Below are 19,672 nucleotides of genomic sequence, written 5' to 3'. Positions count from 1 at the left end.
TCACCCGAAAGCTATTTGTTGATCGTGCAGTTCAAAGTTGGTCGCAACTTGCAATTGCACTGCTTTGTATAATGAGTTGGTTTGAGACTTCGCTAAACGAAATTGAAGTTGAATAGTTGAATATGGTCACTCTGGCTTTTAAATCTATATGAAGTATAGGAAAAAGCGATAAAGTATATACACATACATATATATACATATAACAAAATATCACAAACCATTAGAGTGAAAAATATTCGATAGATAAAAAGTTTGTTTTGATTGGTTGTGCTCATTCAGAATTTCATTATGTTCGTGCATATATATGTTTATCTTTAAATAGCTCTAGATACGAAACAAGTGACAGCTGCAACGCATTAAGGTGGAAGACGTTAATTGAATTAACGAGATAAGAAAGCAAATATGAATATAATTTGGTCTACAAGATATATAAGGTCTTTGTGGAATTGCATTCGATTGGCTTTTATGGATTTGAATGCTCGATTAGATTATTCATACAATTTACTACAGGCGGGTGCATACACAAAGGAAAGTATTATAAGAATAATAGCCAAAGTTTTATTATTGTTGACCCACAATGGCTATTATGTATAAATTTGATATATGTATGTATTTCTACATGCAAGCCTCTGTAGTATCAGAAGATTCCACTTGAGCTTGCAGTTCCCACAGCATATGGAACACGAATCTTACGGACGGCACGTTTGAATCAATTTAACTGCAAGCAATTGATCATGTCAAGTTAGCAGAGGTTGTTCACACATACGTAAATACATAAATATATATATACATATTTGTCAATCTTATATATATCTAAGATTCAATAAAATAATCTAATTGCTAAAATTACTAACAAGTTTATCATATATGTAGGTTTGTATATAACAGTCAAAGTTTGGAAATTATTGAATATTTGCACACAGAATTATAATTATTACCCAATATAAGCCACATATTTTACCTCGTTTTATGCAATCTTTATCTGCATAAAACACAAATTTACACCTTTATTTGTCATTTTATTGATGTATCCATATCGATAACGTTTGATTCGTGCTGCCATATATAAACCCCTGGCGCAAACTCGCGCTCTTTTTTGCGCTCTCTCAGATTACTCAGGCGAAGCTTTTACTTAGTTTTTAGCAGCTGGTAACGCTGTACTCGCGTATAAAAACAGTCGGCCTGAGCGAGCTTTCAGCAGTGGTGGTCTGATTTCGTGTATCTCAACGAAGTGAACGCATTTTCAAAGAAAACGAATTAAAATGGCATCTTTCATTGGCAAGAAGTACAAACTGGACAAGTCCGAGAACTTCGATGAGTACATGAAGGAGTTGGGTGAGTAGCTAGGATTTTATTTACTGTTAACATAGTAGCGAATAGTATTACGTATACATGTGATGGCACGTGGAGTGCGCCATTAGGCGGCCGGTCGATTAAGAAAGCGAGAGAGTGTAAAAAAGAAGCCAAAGACGCAAAAAAAAAAAAAAAAACACCGCTAGCCGGCCGGCTTTTTTTTCCGCAGATGTGCAAGAGAAAGATGATAAAGTGTCAGGGCCAATAGAAACAAAAAACGTGGTTTCAAACAACTTGGTTTTTTTTTTTTGGAGTTGCTAAAGAGAACTTTATGAATCAGGTGCAAAAGTCATTAAAATGCAACCTTATCGGGGACGAGCTAATGGGGCAATAAACTGAAAAACTACTTAAAATAAAGTCCGCACTTTAGTCAAAGAAAGTTTTTGATTCCCGTGCAAACAGCTTTTATGGTTAATTACTATATTTTACAACACTTTGGAGTGTTATATGGCTATTTTCAATTTATAATGCTCTATAATTAGGAGGAAAGGAGTAAATGGAAAAGTTTAAGCTTAACAGTTAATTATTTTCTGCCAAAGATGGTTTAACTTCAAGATAAAATATAAAGAGCTTACAATAGCATTATTTTACAGATTTAAGCTTTATACTTTTCTACAGCAGTTAAGATAAATACAGTTAAGAAATATTTTGTTCTTTTAGTTTATTTTTTAGTGCATGTATTAGTGAGCCGTCCCAAGGTTAGGTGTGAAAACAATAGTCTGCCTAGTCATCCATTAAATTATTTAAACAATAGTCGAACTTTGTTCTGTTTAGTCTAGTCCGGGGTTCAAGTTGTTGGAGGATTTGGAAATTTGATTCGTTACGGAATATGTATGTGTTTCCGTTATTTTGTTATTACTTGCGGTCTATTTCGTGGTTTGGGGTGTAAAATCAAATCACAAACAAGATCTCATTTTTCAACATCAAACGTCGACACTTAAGAGGTTTGGATTACCAGATTTTGAATGAAAATAACTATCAACGTCAAATAAGTGGCTGTTGGGACACGTCAAGTAATACTTTTGTTTTTATCTGATTGATCGATGCACCCTGAACGTATAAAGCATAATCGATAAACCTTTTAGCAACATAGTATATAACGTTCATATAATAATGATAGTATAGTTTTGAGATTACAATTTCTGTACTTTTGTTGTTGCACCTTGCACCTTATCAATAACCGGGTGGGCTCTATAGCAACAAAAAGTCATTAGCTATTTATTTTATTTATATTTCTATTTCTGCGAACTTTTTTCTAATCTACTCTAGCTCAAGCAAATGATGGACACCAAAAAATTTCAAAAAGTTTCCCTGGGAACCTATCGAGCCATAAAACACTCGAGAGCAAAAGGTTGTCCACTTAAAAGAGTACATAATTGAACATAATTGATTTGTCTCTGCAAATTGATGGTCAACAGGGGGCACAGCTCTCTTTAGAGGAACTACAATTTATATATAAATATATATATCAATATGATGTGTGTATATGTATATACTACATACGTGCATTGCGATAAGGTCCGCTTGCATCTCGCTTTGCTTGTACAGTTCTGCTATATGTGTATGTATATTTATTTAGGCTGACCAATTGATAAGTACCGGAGGCTGTGCGTCTGACCCCCCAGCACGGTCGACATTGTTAACCTTGAGTATGACTCTCGATCTGCTGTTGGTTGAGCTCTGTCTGGGTTACTTGCTGGCAACTTCACAATTCAGCTTTATTATTTCAATTAAATACAATATGATTTGCATTGTGTGTGGGTCTCAAACTTTGACCGAATAATTCAATTAGTAACTGTCCAAATCTTATATATATTTATATCATATAAATAAAAATATATAGATATATAAAGATTTCTTTTTGCCCTACTGTGAGTTGCATTCCGGCAACTTTGCACTTTGTCAGTGCTTGGCCTAGTTTCAAAGTTTCTTATAAATATTAGAAATATCATTGAGTTAATTATATATTTATTGAATTTATGTTACATTTATTGATTGAATATATAAATAATAAAAATATATTGATTGATTTAATTTTTAATATTTTTCAGGCGTTGGCATGGTTTTGCGCAAAATGGGCAACACCGTCAGCCCCACCGTGGAGGTGACCGTGGACGGCGATACCTACACACTGACCACCACATCGACATTCAAGACCTCCGCCATTAGCTTCAAGCTGGGCGAGGAGTTCGATGAGGAGACTTTGGATGGCCGCAAAGTCAAGAGCGTGATCACTCTTGATGGTAACAAACTGACGCAGGAGCAGAAGGGCGACAAGCCCTCGACCATTGTGCGCGAGTTCAACGACAACGAACTGATTACCGTAAGTCCAGCCCGAGTCCAATGTTCAGTTGCCGTATCTAACTATATGTATATCTTATCTCCCGTAGACACTCACCATTGGCAACGTCAAGAGCGTGCGCATCTACAAGGCAGTCTAAGCATCCATTTCGACTGCAAACTTGACTGAACTATCAACTGTCTAAACTATATTTGCATTGTGAACTGATTCCCAGTTTAGTAATATATATATTGTTATTGATTAACAACGCAACAAAATATGAAAATATGAACTGCACTTTAATTCTAATGCTTATTTATAAACACACGCATATATTCAATATATATGCGTGTAGATGACATGTGAAATTTTCAAAATGCATTTGAATAAACATTAATTCGCTTTAAATTGAAAATTTTGCGTTGTTTATATGAAGGCCGAATAAATGTTGAATTTAAATTATCATACGGAAATCGAAATATAGGTTTTAAGCATATTCAAATGGGAGTGAAACCAGAAGAGCTTTTATTATTTTCAAATAAGAAACCAATAAGTACTTTTTAAATGCAATTACACACAAGAACAACTTTGAATTAGAATGAGCAGGAGATTCTAATAGAATCCGATCTAGATTTGTCATAAAAACCTAATTGGAAACAATTAACTAATCTAGCTTTGGGTTTGATGAGGAGGAATATAAATTTGTATAAGGAAAACCGCTTAAATATAGAATTACGTGCTCGAAATGAAAATATGTACGTGTAAGTGCAGATGCAAATTTGTTGCAGTTTAGATAGTCTCATATTCTCTATTTGGGGGTCTTAATATTGTTTGTGGGCGGCTTTGCTTGATATTATATCAAGTTGATGTGGGAATAAAGGCAATTTGATTATATGATCTGCAGTGCAAGTACATATTCTATGCATGTATATGTAGACTGCCGGAGGCTTGAGTTATTTGCTGGCATATGCAACAACATTGTGACCCACAGTACATCATAACGCTCACTCCCACGCATTTCCTTTCTGGAGCTGTCGTCACGCTAACGAAGCAGACAGATGTACCTACCCACATACATATATACCTAAGAGTATATATGAACAGTTATGGCTGTATTGGTGAGTCATGCGCAGTTGAGAGACGGATAAATCGTGATTGGTTGGCGGCTTGGTTGGCAGTCACAGTTCCAGTTTGCCGGCTTCAGCGTATATTCGAGTATTTATCCACATGGGCGGCTGATTAAACAAAAAGTAAGTTGGTAAACGAAAAAAAAGTGATAAAAACCGTATATAGTGTGCTATAAATTGATAACAATTATATCGATTTACTGGCTGGAGGCATAAACTGGTGCATGACTTAACCTAATCAGCAACACGCACACAGAACGAGAATAGAGGAGTGTATGTGAGCGCATTGTGTAATAGCTGCAAAACAGAATTGTGATATGATTGTTGCCTATTTTGCGGCTGTTCACAAACAAAAAGCACGTTTCTCTGCTTAACTAGCGCAAGGGCGTGCTTTCCAGTTGAAAAAGCTCCGGCAAGTTTTGGCGAGCCAAACGGGTTTTGCTGATTAAGAGACACAGATCGTGTTTTACTTTATTTCTTTCTGCTGCGTTGTCAAAACAGCAACACAATCCAGTATCACGCCATTGCCGTTACTTTTGCTCTTCGTCGACGCGTCGGCAATTGGCTCTCGCTTCCATGCTCAGCCGCGCGATCTGCGGCGAGCAGCAGTTGGTTAGTTTCTGCTTGTTTACAAATGTATTGCTTATTTGAATTTTTTGTAGCTTTCTCTGAGATTGGAAAATGAAATTTTTTTCAGTTGAGTCGCTGCCCTAGCCGCGAACGCGTCGCAGTCGCATTCCAATCAGCTCGATAGAAAAGAATCAGCCAAAGAGCTCCAGTGCCAAAGTGAACCAGTTATTGCATTTCTTCCAATTGTAATTAAGTGAGTTGAGCTTAGAACTATTGTGTGCTAAATTGCACACATTTCCAATCAGAAAAAAACTGATCAAATACCGGCAGCAGTTCTACAACTGAAAGCTTACTGGAATTGTTATTTTTCGCTTAAGTGTGTGCGTGTGTGTGTGGGAGAGCCCATTTCCAATAAAAAGATATCATACAACTTTGTTTATCTTTATCAGCAATGTTTGAGTTTGCTCATTTGATATCAATTGTAAATCAGATTCCAAAATTAACCTGCATAATTATTGCAAGTAATACCATAATTTATTATGCCATCGCAGAAATTATATAACAATAAAAAAAAGTCGAGTGCAAAGAGCAAAACAGAAAGAGAATTACTATAGAGTACTTCATGAGTTTCTTGTTTCGTTTTGTTTCAAAGTACTATCATACGATCATAAATAGTCGCAATCAGTTGCAGATGTTTCCATGGCAATCGAAAATTCTCTCTATTGAATTATACAACATAGATTTTGTTTTGTTTTTGAACTTTGCTTTCAAGGTGAAAATCGACGCGATAAAATCATGAATTGTCACGAAACTAGCAAACGTTATAGATTAGCTGTAGACATAACCTAGACATACTACCTAAAGAGTTGCAATATGGATTTTAATACGATGTTCTCTATTCTTGAATGGGGTATATGAGGCGAGTTAAATTTTCAGTGATTTTCTAAAATTAAAAGTGCAATAATTGAATAATATAATAATATTCATATAAGAACCACATTCTTATAAGAATCAGTAGTAACAAATATATATTATTTTTGAGTTGTTTTCTTGTTGTCTATAGTCTGATATAATTAAGTATATTATGATGCAGCTATCTTTGAGATATTTTGTTTTTGTTATTTTCTATTTTAAGATAGATTTTTTCCATCCACCCTCGCACACCTTAACACAGAACTTGTCTTCTTTGACAACAAACTCCCATTCAAATTGGAATTTTCTAAATTTAGTAGATTTTCGATATTTTATACTATGTACTCCACTAAATTGTTGTATGTTTTTTTTTTTTTTTTTTTGTTTTGTTTGTATTATTAGTTTATAGTTAGAGATGGATCGGTCCCGCGTACCCTTGTTGTTAAGTCCCTACCAGAACCGACCCTGGATGGTCAATGATGGCGCTGCTGCTGCGGCGGCAGGTGGCTCGAAGGGCCTGAAGGGCATTGTTGCCGGTGGTATTACCGGCGGCATAGAGATCTGCATTACATATCCCACCGAATACGTGAAGACGCAGCTGCAGCTGGACGAGAAGGGGGCCAATAAGCGATACAACGGTATTGTTGACTGTGTGAAGAAGACGGTGAATGAACGCGGTTTCTTCGGACTTTATCGTGGCCTCAGCGTTCTAATCTATGGTAGCATACCCAAGTCGGCGGCCAGGTGAGCTTGATGGAATAAATATCCTGTTCGATCACCTATCTAATTGTTCGCCCTGACAGATTTGGCGCCTTCGAATACCTGCGCTCTAAATCTGTCAACTCTCAGGGCCAACTGAGCAATTCTGGCAAATTGCTCTGTGGTCTAGGCGCAGGAGTCTGTGAGGCCATCGTTGCGGTCACCCCCATGGAAACAATCAAGGTGAAGTTCATCAATGATCAGCGCAGTGCGAATCCCAGGTTCAAAGGCTTCGCCCATGGCGTCGGCGAGATAATCAAAGCGGAGGGTATCAGCGGCATTTATAAGGGTCTTTCAGCAACGATCTTGAAGCAGGGCTCCAACCAGGCCATTCGCTTCTTCGTTATGGAGTCCCTGAAGGACCTGTACAAGGTAATTATAAATGGACTAACTTATAGGCATTACCTAAACTCACCTATGTTGAAGCCAACCCAAGCTGAGCAAATTTCTACTTAAATTTACAATCTTCTTCTTCCAGGGCGATGATCCAAATAAGTCAGTACCCAAATTGTTGGTAGGCGCGTTTGGTGCCGTAGCTGGTGCTGCCTCCGTATTTGGTAATACGCCTTTGGATGTGGTGAAGACCCGTATGCAGGGCCTCGAGGCTTCCAAGTATAAAAATACGGCGGATTGTGCCTTGCAAATATTACGAAACGAAGGTCCAGCGGCATTTTACAAGGGTACAGTGCCCCGTCTGGGACGTGTATGTCTGGATGTAGGCATCACCTTCATGATCTACGATTCATTTATGGAGGTGTTCAACAAAATTTGGAAGGACTAAATTTAAAGTTAATATGTAGTTATTGGCGTGCATCTTACGTCGTCATCGTTCGGACCTATTCAACGAATGTGAACCATTTTAATGTAGAGTCATATGTAAATTGCGTGTAAGAGTTTCAGACCAGAGCATTTGACAACGAATTGTAAATAGGAAATAAAATTCAATGTTGTAGTAACTGTTTTTGACTCTTGCTTCGAGGAACTATGCCTATTTAATTGAATCTCTATTTCCCAGGAACTAGCTGTCTAAACAATGAATTCTAGTGACACTCGGAACTAGAGCGTGATAAATGCTAGACGGGAAAGCTGAAGATTAGATAAACCAAAGAGTCAAGCCCACTAAAATTCCACTGATAAGCATTGAAGATCATCATACAGTATGATGATCTACGTACAATAAAGATAATCATTGTAATGAAGACATATTAGAACATCATAAATATCGTGCGTCTTATCATGGTTACGAAAGATCTTCCTGAGCTTTATAAATGTTGATTTCAGATCATTATCATCATCATGAAGGTTATTATCACATTGCACTATGATAATATTGTATTCATCTTCCCCAGGCTAATGGTCATAATCTTCCTTAAGAACAATATATTTCAATTAGATGACTATCATAATTATACATAGTATTAATAATATTAATAGCTTACCTAATTACATATAGTAAATTTACTACTATTAATATTTTGTTTACATTGTTTTTTAACATAATACCACTAATCTGCACCACGTCCGAACAGCAGAAACTTTGGATAGCCACTGTGCGGCTCAGTCTCAGGCTCGCCTTTATATAGGCAGCAGTCCCACTCAAACTCGTGTAACTCTCTTGAGCCTGCTTCAGGGTTAATTTTAATACTCGCTCAAAAACTAAAAAGAGTGTTTTACGATTTTCTCTCACTAGATTATATGAATGCAGAGCTTGCATTGTAAAGAGATTGCTAGAATTATCAGTGACTCAAGTCAAGGTCCCAGTATGTATATATAGGAAGGAGCCGATAAAAACTAAATAACTCTCTGTAAAATGCTTCACAGACATTTAATAAGAAATAGAATAAAAACAATAAACTCCAATAAAGACTGGATTGTCATAAAAGATTACATGCAACAATTTTATAATCAAGTGGCAATTGGTATATTTAAATACTAGGGCATAAAATATAAGCTTGCACCATTTGAAAGAGAGTTACGGCTAGTAATTAGTTGATAGTCAGCTAACGTATCACGTTGAGTGGTATGGAGGCATTCTTGCTGCTGAGTATGCGGGCCAGCGTCTCGTCCAGCGGCGAGCTAAGCTCTTGCCAAATGCATTTGCCAATCAGCGAAATTTCCTCGAGCGGCGGCCTGAAGGCCACCAAGAGATTCAGGCAAAGGCCATCGCTGCCTTCCTCGCTGTTGGTGCCATGCTCCACGCTGAGCAGACCATGCGGACGATGCTGTGGCAGCTCGGCGCCAAATATTTCGATCATAAACTTGCGCAACGTCGAATGCAGGCTGCGATTGGGATGCATCTCCACAGTCGGAAAATGATGCGCATTCTTCTCGCTGATGAGTATGTTCATCGAGTTACTGGCACGCTTGCGCGCCACGGCCAGCACTCGCATATAGTTGCGCTTGTGCGGATAGCGCGTGGGCAGCACATTTGCATGCCACAGCGGCTGCTTGGCCACGCCCTCAGCTGACTTTGCCAGCTTCTGGTGCTGATGATAGGCACGCCCAATTTCAATGATGTTGAGTATATCGTTGGCCCGCAACGGCACCTCCTTTACACTGCGCAGCCACAGCGCCTGTATGGACTCTGCATCCGCATCGGCTGGTGTTTTTAGACGGCCGCCGGTAATGCGACCCGTCAGCACAAAGCGAAACCAGGAGCCACCCGCCGATTCCACGGCCAGCAATGTTGTCATCTCCGCATTGAGGCCAGTCTCCTCGAAGAGTTCACGCGCAGCTGCTTCCGTAATGGACTCGCCCTTTTCCATGCGACCGGCGGGCAAATACCATTTACCTGCGTCAACGAAAATATGCTTCAAACGATGTCAATTTGCCAATTGCCAACTCACCTGCGCAACTGGGCTTGGCCTCCTCGATCATCAGCAGCTCGTCGTGCTCATTGAACATGACACAGGCCACTATATAGTTAATCGTCTGCCCGACTTTCGGCACAAAGTCACTCGTTGCCGATGGCTGCACGCCCTGTGCCTCGGCCGTGGCATTTTGTTCTTTTAATGAGAAGTCGCATAATTCTGGTGTTATATCACCCAGATCTTTGGCATTCAATATGCTGCGCACTTTCTCTTCAATCGAAGACATTTTGCTTGCTAATATATGTATATATCTCTTCTGTATATGGTTAGATGTGACCTATTGTGAAAGTGTGCTTCAAATGATTGTTTTGTTTGGTGACAAATTGAGTTGAACTTACGTTTAGCACAAAATTCCGTGGCGAAATGACTCAATGGAACGAAACATGCTTAGCTTATGCATATAGCAAAAAATATTATGCAAATTACAAATTCTTTAAGCGCGGCTCTCCAGTTGTCTGAAACGCACTCAAGAGCGGGCAAGATGTGACTGGACAATGAAGACGGCAATCAGCAAGCTTGCTTTTTTTTCTTCTATTTTATTTTGTTCTTGTTATGGCTGGCACACAGGTGCTTAGTAGTCTGCTAACGACGCAAACGCAAAGTCAAACGCGACAACGAGCAACGCGTATTTTGGCCTGTATTTTTCTATTGATATCGAAATAGATGTCAACAACAACAACAACAAAAAGCCGCAAGACAGGTTTTACTCTATGGAGAGAAAGTGCATTGGAATGCCTGTGTTACTGGTGCTGCGGCTGTAGTTTGAGCTAATTCTTCTGCGGCTGGTGTTGCACATCAGTTAGAACAAGTAGCTGTAACTCAGCCGCTGATGGCAGCTAATTATTTGCACAAAACACAATTGTATTGGTTTGAATAAAAAATTCGTGTATTTGCCTTCAATCTTTATTTGTTTACAAATGCTGGCGAGTGTGACCGTCATACGAACAGCTAAAAAATACCATGCAAATATACCGAATTTTAGTATTAAATGAGAACAGCTGTGTTAAGGCGCTCAGCTGCAGGGTGCCTCAAGTAAATTGAATCATTTATTTTTGTAATTATTCACAAATATTTTTAAATTGGCGCGTATTCATTCAATGCTGCACCTATATGCCATACATGCCATACAAACAAACTCCCACCCGACCACGAAATCTACGGCAATAACAATCATTCAATTTCTATTGAAAATTAGCTAGCTAAACAGCAAAAGGGCGGCACAGTTGATAGATTAATGCAGTTTAAGTAGATAAATGTACATAACGAACTGTCTTTATTAGCATTACGTACTTATTGTGTAGGCGAACGTCCCGGAAAGTGCGCCACTGATTGCTGGCAATAAAATTTGAATGCGGAAATTTCATTGTTTACCCAAATCGATCATCATTAAAAGCGTTTGCGTTTCGCAAGTGCGAATTGCTCGATTCCATGGCGTATACTTAACATGGGCGTTGCGTTGAGCGCCGCTGCGTTGTGGGTGGCGTCCCAAAAAGAGCATAGGGCGACCCATTCTAGGCAATTCACTTTCTGTTGTATTTTATTTTTGGTATAAATGCTCGATACAATATTAGCAGTTGCCATTGTGTATGTGCGACTGTGTGTATGTATGTGTGCAAGTGTGTGTGTGTGTGAGGTTACTTCAGTCAGAGTGTTTATGTGTGTGTGCATGTTTATTTATGTATGTGTATGCGAGGTATAAGACTTTGTCATTACATTGTTAATTTGTTTTAGTTGTTTTTTAATTTCCTTAGAGACTCGCAAAACTCATAGATGCGAGTGTGTGTGTGAGTGTGTGTGTGTGCGTGTACGTGTGTGGTAATGTACTCAGCGTGGGTGGTAATAAGAGCTAAAGTAAAATGCTGATAAAGTGGTGAATGCTGTGTGTGGCTGTGTGCACTTGGAATGCGTTGCGAATGTTCGGCGCGTTGTGATGACAAGCAGAAGCGAACACAAAACGTTCATTTCCCACAAGCGCCATTATTCGTTAAAACCCGTAAATTTTGCTCGAAACGAACACATACACACAGAGAGAGACGCATGCACACACACACTAACACATGCATGGTCACACATCTGGCAATAATAACAACAAAAGCAAGAACAACATGAGGCTGGCAAGAAGCTGCCAGCTAAACACGAATATAATGTTTAAAATGTTTATTATGTGTGTGCAAGTGACGCGCGCGCTGCCAATGAGACCAGAGCGGGCCAAGGCAGACAAACGCACGCATATGTTTGCCCATATAACTGTATTACACATGCCAGCGCACACATCTGTATGTTGTATGCTTTCGGGTGTGTGTGTGTGTGTGAGTGTGCGCTTGAATGTGTTGATTTTGGTTTTTGCCGGCAGCGACATTGACGCCGGATGTGAAACAAGTAGCCCAAATAAACCGCAATAAGCTTTTGTCACGATTAACAAGGCTTACGCAAAAATGCGTGCCAGAGTAAGACGGCACAAGTGCGAGCGAGACCGAGTGCGTGTGTGGCTGAGCATAATTACATACACATCGTTAGTCGAATATGTGGTTGTGTGTGTGCGTGTGCCTTTGCCATATTTTAGATTAATGATGGCGTCGAGTCGTATTAGGCAAATGAAGAAATCGACTACGACAGGCTTCTGGTTGCTGGGTGTCTATATTTGCTTCAATGTGTGTGTCTGAGCGTGTATCTGTGCATGTGTGCGTTACTTTTGGTCTGCGGTTTCTCGCAGTATATCCGCTAACAAATTTGCCACAACAATAAGTGCATATCATTATGCTGATTTAAGTGGCAGCACGGCACGTAGCAACCACCACACACACACACACACACACTCACACACAGACATATCTATAGCAAGTTATTACGCGCACACCTGACCCACACACACACACACATACACACACATACGCAATCGCACACACTTACCGTATATATTACACTGGGCTAGCTATGAGTATGCATGCAAGTGGGTACATAAATCTTTGTTTAAAGACACATGCACAATGTAAGTTAAATTGGCAATAACGTGCTTTTCTTTTATACGCCAGCTACAGATACGAACCCAGCCGTACACACACATACACACACACATGCATACGTAAGGGCATAACGGTAACGGAACCTTGTTTGCAAGGAAGTAACAACCTGTTTTCACCCCATGTAGTGGGTTTCGCTTTTATGTGCGCCTTGCCGCGCCACGACTTGCCTTCTCGCTTTTCCCCCCCGCAGCACGATGGCACGCCCTGATCCGCATCGCCTTGACTGGCGAGAGGACGGCGCTTTCCTTCTCCCCTTTTTTTCTCCCATTTTTATTTTCTTTTATTTGGTGGAGCCTGTTTTGGGGTACGTTTACGGGGCGTTGCTGTTACTCCTGTTATGCTTTAATTATGCCCTTGTCAAAAGGTGGGTACGGCGTTCGTTTGCCCTCAACTTCGCTGCCTTTGTTATGTTCATATATATACATACATTTATATTCTATACATATATACTTATGTAGATATGTTTCTATTCATGCCGACGTCCAGTCAAGTTTGTCCACACAAAACTCGAGTACAAGTTTGTTACAATAAAATGAAAGCGAGAGAAAAAACTGGAGAAGTAGAGAAACCCATTTGAAAATACATACATCAATTTTTAAGTACTAATTGGAACTGTGAGTTACACAACATTTTTGCTAAATTTATGAGTCAGTTGGCCAACAATTTTCTATAGAAAACTCAGTCTCATTTCTAAAGTATAAAGCGAGTTTTATATGACGGTCGACTGCCAAACAAATAAAGTTTACAAAAGGTTATTTAAGATGTTGAAGAAGAGTTAAACGAACTTTCTTTCATTGTGTTTCTTTGTATAGCTTAATAGCATTTTATCATGCTAAACTTGGTCCAGACATGAAACATGTTTCCAGTGCTCTCTCATTATTATTTAACTCATAATCATTTATCTTGAATTTATAGTTTAGTAAAAAAGATTTAAACTAATAGTTTCATATTAATTTTCAGGCTATTTTTTAAAATACCTAATTCACAAATTATAAATTTTTATTTTTATTTTTTTCTCATTATTATTTAACTCATAATCATTTATCTTGAATTTATAGTTTAGTAAAAAAGATTTAAACTAATAGTTTCATATTAATTTTCAGGCTATTTTTTAAAATACCTAATTCGCAAATTATAAATTTTTATTGTTATTTTTTTTAAATTAAATTATTCATTTTGAGGACCTTTTATTTAAATTTGTTAGTTCCTTTTGTTAAATATTTGATTACGGTAAATTAAGTTTTAATTGAAGCCACTGAATAAACCAAAAGTGTCTATTTTTCTTTGTTGCCCTCATCTGCTAGACAAGGGTCCAGAATTGGCTAATCAAACGGCCTGATTTACACATTGTTGCATTGACCAAATTCGAGCTAAATGTTGGTCAAAGAGAGCCAAAAAATCTCTTTTGTGGCCACTGATATAAATAGATTTGAAGCACTTTTCGCCCGACTGCGGTTTGTTTCTGGTTTGTTTCCTGGCCTTCTGATTGCGTTCTGTGGAACGCCTTTCGTGCCCATATCGTTGTTCAAGATTTGTTTGCATTTCATTCTGCGAAGTCATTCAGCGTGACCGACAAGCAGATGCCAGAGCGTAAACGCATTCCGATATGCGATTATGCTCGGAATTCCGTTACCGAAGCTCTGCAGCTGTTGACTGTGGAGGCGCATGTGTAATTACACATACATAACGGTATCTTAAGAGAAATACATTTAAGTACGCGGCATACGGTGGCAACTTCCTTGAGCGGACTCAGAGCTTTCTGAGTTCAGAAGGAGAATTCAAGGCATTAAAAGCCAAGAAGTCAGAAATTTTGAATTTTATATTAATTTGTAAGTGTGGCAATTCCTTCACTTTTTCATTAGGCCTTGGAAAATATTTAATAAAGCAAAGCTTCAGAAATGAAAATGTGGTTCGTTCGTAAAGGTGGAAATGCAGGTTGACAAACCGAGCTTTATGAAAGCAAATTGGTGAATGAAACTTTCGTTTGTTAAGGCGTATTTGCATACTTGAAATACACTTAAGACGTTTCTTACTCTTTTTAGTCCATTTTGAAAGCGTTTGCGGATTCCAGAAATTCAAGAAATTACTTTCAATTTTTACAAAGAAACGACAATTCTTGGAAATTGTTTCCAAGTATCTGTTTGCTAAGGCAAGAAATTGAATTCACGTGCTGCTGTCCGCTTGTCAGAGCTTTCACTGTACTCGCTGGCGATGGCATGTTGATACGCACCGGCTGGCCTTTGACTGGGCAGAACGCAATCTTATCGCACAAAGCGTGCGCTTATCTCATTAAACGTCAGGAGACGCCATTGAATCATTTTACAAATGGCTGACTACATGTCGCATATGAATATGAGGGAAGGTTGGGCAGAAGGGGAGGCGGGGAAACGTCTAGGCGGGCACTTGAGTGAAACCTGCACTCACACACACGCACACCCGTACATACACATACACGCACAGCGCAATTGCTGACAAATGAGATAATTTACACGCTGAAATGAAGCCCATAAAGGCTCATTTAAAATTCAGCGGCGTCTGGGGCATAATTTTTTCCTGTTTTTCCACTGCTTCCTCTACATCTTTTCTATGTAGTACTATACATAAATATGTATGTAAAACTGTAGATATATATATTTTGTTCCTTTTTTGTGTTGTTTCGCTCTTGCTTGCATTCAGCTCTAGCATTTTACTTTGCTTTTTGTGCTTAATGGTTTTGTGCCATGACATACGTGGCTGGATATTAAAACGTAGCCCCGGTCCCCGAGAGATGTGGATGAAGGGAGGCCGGTCTGACGTGGGGTGGTGATGGGGCAGCCAGTCCGACCATAACCAGTGCCATTCCCACCGCTCTGGCCGTGGCAAATGGCTTGGGGCACGACAGAAAATCTTTATTAGCATACGGCATAAAAATTTATTAAAGATGAACGCGGCTAAATGAAAAGCGCGCCAAGGATTTTCGAGTGGGCCTTTTTACATTTTTAGTTGGCCCTCTCAGTTAGCCTCTGCCACGTACTCGTCCTAACTGTCTGAAGGGAGGGTGCGTGCTTCTCTTTTATTATAAAGCGATTTGAAGTTTTTGATTAGGCCGTACAGTAAAAACAACTTGGGGCGTAGTTGTGAGCTATTTAGTTTTTGTGTATTGTATTTTGTTTTTATTTCCGATTTCCTTTTTTTTCCAGGTTTTTTCCAGTTTTTTGTTACTGTCATTTTGTTTGTGGGGTAGTTTTTATGTGGCTCAACTTAATTTTATACAAATGACCTTAGGTCATATCACCATTTATATCCGTCAATCCCTTTTTGGTATAAGTTTTATATTTGCTTCGTTTTCGTATTTTTTTCCTGTTTTTATTTTTCCACTTTCTTGTTTTCTGTCTTGTGTCTCTGTGTCGCTCTGCCGGCTTTTAAGGGCATTTTTATGTTCGCTTGAAGCGCCAACTAACGGCAAGCCGGTCCTAAAAGCCTTTAGCCAAATATCTTCAAGAGACAGACAGTCCTAAATGTTGTATATACTGTGTACACTTAAGTGTATGTTATATATATACATATGTATGTGTACATCTATATATGTCTCTCTGTCTGGCTATATACTTATGTAAATAAACAAAACGCAGCATTTGTTTGTGCTTCAGAGCTGAGTTTGGTTAAGCGACACCGGAATGGCAATATAACAAGTGAAAATGTTAAATATATACTCTGTGTATGGAAAGCAAAGGGCATTGCATTGATACATTTATAGAGACGGATCATAAATACATACAAAACGGAAACTATCAATATATACGCTCAACTATGCGTATACTTAATTTTTAATATTTTTAATACATATTTTAGATATTTTTTGGCTGCAAATTTTTCCGAAACGTGGATAAATATACATATATAATAAATATATATATTAAGGCATAAGTATTCATATTATTCAGAGGCTATGAAATTTCTTAAGCAACAAAAAAATCTAGAAATAATATTAAATCCCTATATATTTCCAGCTTTGTATTAAGACAGTTACTTATAAAATTGTATGTCCTAATTATATAAAAATCGATAAACTATTAGTAATATGCCGCGCTAATATACCCTCTTGGCTCATTTGAATTCACGCAGAGTACAAAAAGCAAATCCGTAGCCACTTGCGAAAATGAATGGAAAATTTCAGGATGAGATTGTGGTGGGCTAGAGAGAGGGCGCACACACATATAAATATAGATGAGGATGGAGAGATAGAGAGCCACGAGGAAGAGCCAAGGCTGCAAGCTGAAGGGCGTAGATTGAGGCGGCTGCCAAAGGAGTGGGCAGGGGCCCAAGTTTGGCGTAAGTCGCCAGCATTTCCTGGTTATTCAGCACCAAAGAGCCCAACAGTCCGACAATTGAGTTATATTTGATGCATATCAGATGCTCAATGCTCAAGTCTAAAACGAGACACAGACAAAAAGTCCGTTCGCTCCAAACGTCGTATGTGTATGTGTATGTGGTCTCTGTAAATGCTCCCGTGGGTTAAATAGATGGAGGCAGGGAATTCAATTCAGTGTTGGGCAGTTAAGCTCAAGTGGAAAAAGGATGCGAGTGCTACAAAGTCGAATGGAAATATATGTATGTAAATATTTATACGACACATACACACACGCACACCCACACACACCCACACTTATGTCGCAATATACATATATATGTGTCATTAATTATTATATATGTATTCTTGTTGCGTATGCAGATTTCTTTGTTTGGCCATAACATAAATCATTATAAAGCGGAAAAGCAATGCTAAAGTTTAACTGACCATGTGACATTTAAGTAGTTTGTGAGCCCACTTCCAGGGCCGAAAACAAATCAAATAATCGTTAAGGGATGTTGCTCTAAGATTTTATATAAATCACACACCCAATGGCATACACAGAAATGCAATTATCATCGCAAGTTGCGGTTTGAGCTCCACAATTAAAATAAGAAAAACAAATCATTTATTTATTATTAATCGTGTTAATTGGAACATTTAAAAGGAAGAATTCCCTTGCAGTCATGGAAGCCCACAAGTCACATACTCGATATTCGCAATTTATACATCTAATTATAGAACATGTCAAGGCTTTCTATCAGGTCATCTGATTAAAAATACACCTGATAGAGCTGCCAGTAAAGGGTAAAGATGTGACACAAAACAGGACACAAAAGTTTTCTCGAGCTATATTAAAGATGTCAGAGCTGGAGTACATTTGCACATTTACTATGTATGACTGTGTGAGCGTTATCCTCCGACTTATATTGTTGCGGAGCGCAAGAGAGACCGTGACCAGAGGGTACATAACAGCGAGAGAGACAGATAGAGACGGACTGTGAGTGAGCGAGTGGAATGGAAGTGTAAATACATTGCGTGCATTACCTAGCAGGTGGCACGTATGTAATGTCGTCTCTAGTAAATAATAAAATATAAAATTTCAATTGAGAAGCAAAATGTGGGTCCATAAATCGCAATGATATCTGGGCTGACAGCGTGAAAGCATCGCATTTAACCTCATTTTAACTTTGTAGTACTTTGTTTTTAATGCTCTTGATGGCCAATACAGAAAGATAATTGGAATGATTGAATGCTGCATTCACTCATGCTTAAGTACTCACGGCAATAAAATTAAGAGTGGGTTTTAATATTCTGCGTTTAGTGCGCCCCTTCACTTTAATCGGAAATTTACATTGAGCCGTCGTTATTTGCGGATAGACAGCGCTGATCCTATTAGGGGTCTACTCGGAAATATTTTCCCAAATGAATTACTGCCATTAGATGGCTCGCTTCTCTATGCAAATCGAATTGGATAGTCCTAGAAAATCAGACATGAAAATCGATATGAATCGCAAGAGCTTGAGCAAATGTCTGAGAGCATTTCAGCAACCTTGAGCAACATCCAGACCAGCTGAAGGTGAGTTTAATGGCAACTGAATCAATGCGATGCGATGCGATGTTATGCGATGCGACTCGTACACGTACACACACACACACACACACACACACACACACACACATATTAAGACAAGTGAATGGGTGACATTTCAAGACAACTATAAAAGGAATTGTTGATTTGTATGTCAAAGGTCAAAGGAATACAGGTTAGCTATTCCCTTTGATATGGTTTCGACGTTATTTAAAGTCTATAAACACCTTTGATAAGTGCTTATGCACTAAGCTAAAATGTAACTTATATTCTATATTCTATATTCTATATGCTATATTCTATATTCTATATTCTATATTCTATATTCTATATTCTATATTCTATATTCTATATTCTATATTCTATATTCTATATTCTATATTCTATATCTATTCTATATTCTATATTCTATATTCTATATTCTATATTCTATATTCTATATTCTATATTCTATATTCTATATTCTATATTCTATATTCTATATTCTATATTCTATATTCTATATTCTATATTCTATATTCTATATTCTATATTCTATATTCTATATTCTATAGTCTATATTCTATATTCTATATTCTATAGTCTATATTCTATATTCTATATTCTATATTCTATATTCTATATTCTATATTCTATATTCTATATTCTATATTCTATATTCTATATTCTATATTCTATATTCTATATTCTATATTCTATATTCTATATTCTATATTCTATATTCTATATTCTATATTCTATATTCTATATTCTATATTCTATATTCTATATTCTATATTCTATATTCTATATTCTATATCTATATTCTATATTCTATATTCTATATTCTATATTCTATATTCTATTCTATATTCTA

The 19,672-nt window shown here is 38.0% G+C and overlaps 3 protein-coding genes across 6 annotated transcripts; 2 read left to right on the top strand and 1 right to left on the bottom strand.

Moving 5' to 3' along the window:
- The first annotated feature begins 1,175 nt into the window (after nucleotides 1-1,175).
- fabp (fatty acid binding protein) lies at nucleotides 1,176-4,049 on the top strand. The gene is made up of 3 exons (XM_018007656.2): nucleotides 1,176-1,335; nucleotides 3,405-3,676; nucleotides 3,744-4,049. Exons 1-3 carry the CDS (start codon nucleotides 1,263-1,265, stop codon nucleotides 3,792-3,794), a joined length of 396 nt encoding a protein of 131 aa, XP_017863145.1. The 5' UTR covers nucleotides 1,176-1,262; the 3' UTR covers nucleotides 3,795-4,049.
- Nucleotides 4,050-4,730: 681 nt separating this feature from the next.
- On the top strand, nucleotides 4,731-7,958 carry sea (mitochondrial citrate transporter scheggia). Of its 4 annotated transcripts, XM_089476235.1 has the most exons (5): nucleotides 5,222-5,373; nucleotides 5,459-5,584; nucleotides 6,646-6,987; nucleotides 7,047-7,374; nucleotides 7,481-7,958. In XM_089476235.1, the coding sequence occupies exons 3-5, from the start codon at nucleotides 6,659-6,661 to the stop codon at nucleotides 7,781-7,783; spliced, it is 960 nt and encodes a 319-aa protein (XP_089332361.1). In that variant the 5' UTR covers nucleotides 5,222-5,373; nucleotides 5,459-5,584; nucleotides 6,646-6,658; the 3' UTR covers nucleotides 7,784-7,958. The 4 variants fall into 4 exon arrangements, with proteins under 4 accessions (XP_089332362.1, XP_089332361.1, XP_089332363.1 ...); XM_089476236.1 differs by lacking the exons at nucleotides 5,222-5,373; nucleotides 5,459-5,584 and adding an exon at nucleotides 4,731-4,884; XM_089476237.1 differs by lacking the exon at nucleotides 5,459-5,584 and having other exon boundaries at nucleotides 5,223-5,373.
- Nucleotides 7,959-8,802: 844 nt separating this feature from the next.
- LOC108613841 (8-oxo-dGDP phosphatase NUDT18) lies at nucleotides 8,803-10,815 on the bottom strand. The gene is made up of 3 exons (XM_018007593.2): nucleotides 10,211-10,815; nucleotides 9,849-10,149; nucleotides 8,803-9,793 (listed from the first exon to the last, which is right to left on the bottom strand). Exons 2-3 carry the CDS (start codon nucleotides 10,096-10,098, stop codon nucleotides 9,003-9,005), a joined length of 1,041 nt encoding a protein of 346 aa, XP_017863082.1. The 5' UTR covers nucleotides 10,099-10,149; nucleotides 10,211-10,815; the 3' UTR covers nucleotides 8,803-9,002.
- Between the last annotated feature and the right edge of the window lie 8,857 nt (nucleotides 10,816-19,672).

Source organism: Drosophila arizonae, chromosome 2 (assembly GCF_054131065.1).
Source record: "Drosophila arizonae isolate 15081-1271.41 chromosome 2, UAZ_ARI_1.0, whole genome shotgun sequence".
NCBI classification, from domain to species: domain Eukaryota; kingdom Metazoa; phylum Arthropoda; class Insecta; order Diptera; family Drosophilidae; genus Drosophila; species Drosophila arizonae.
This window is presented reverse-complemented; position numbering and strand designations above follow the sequence as displayed.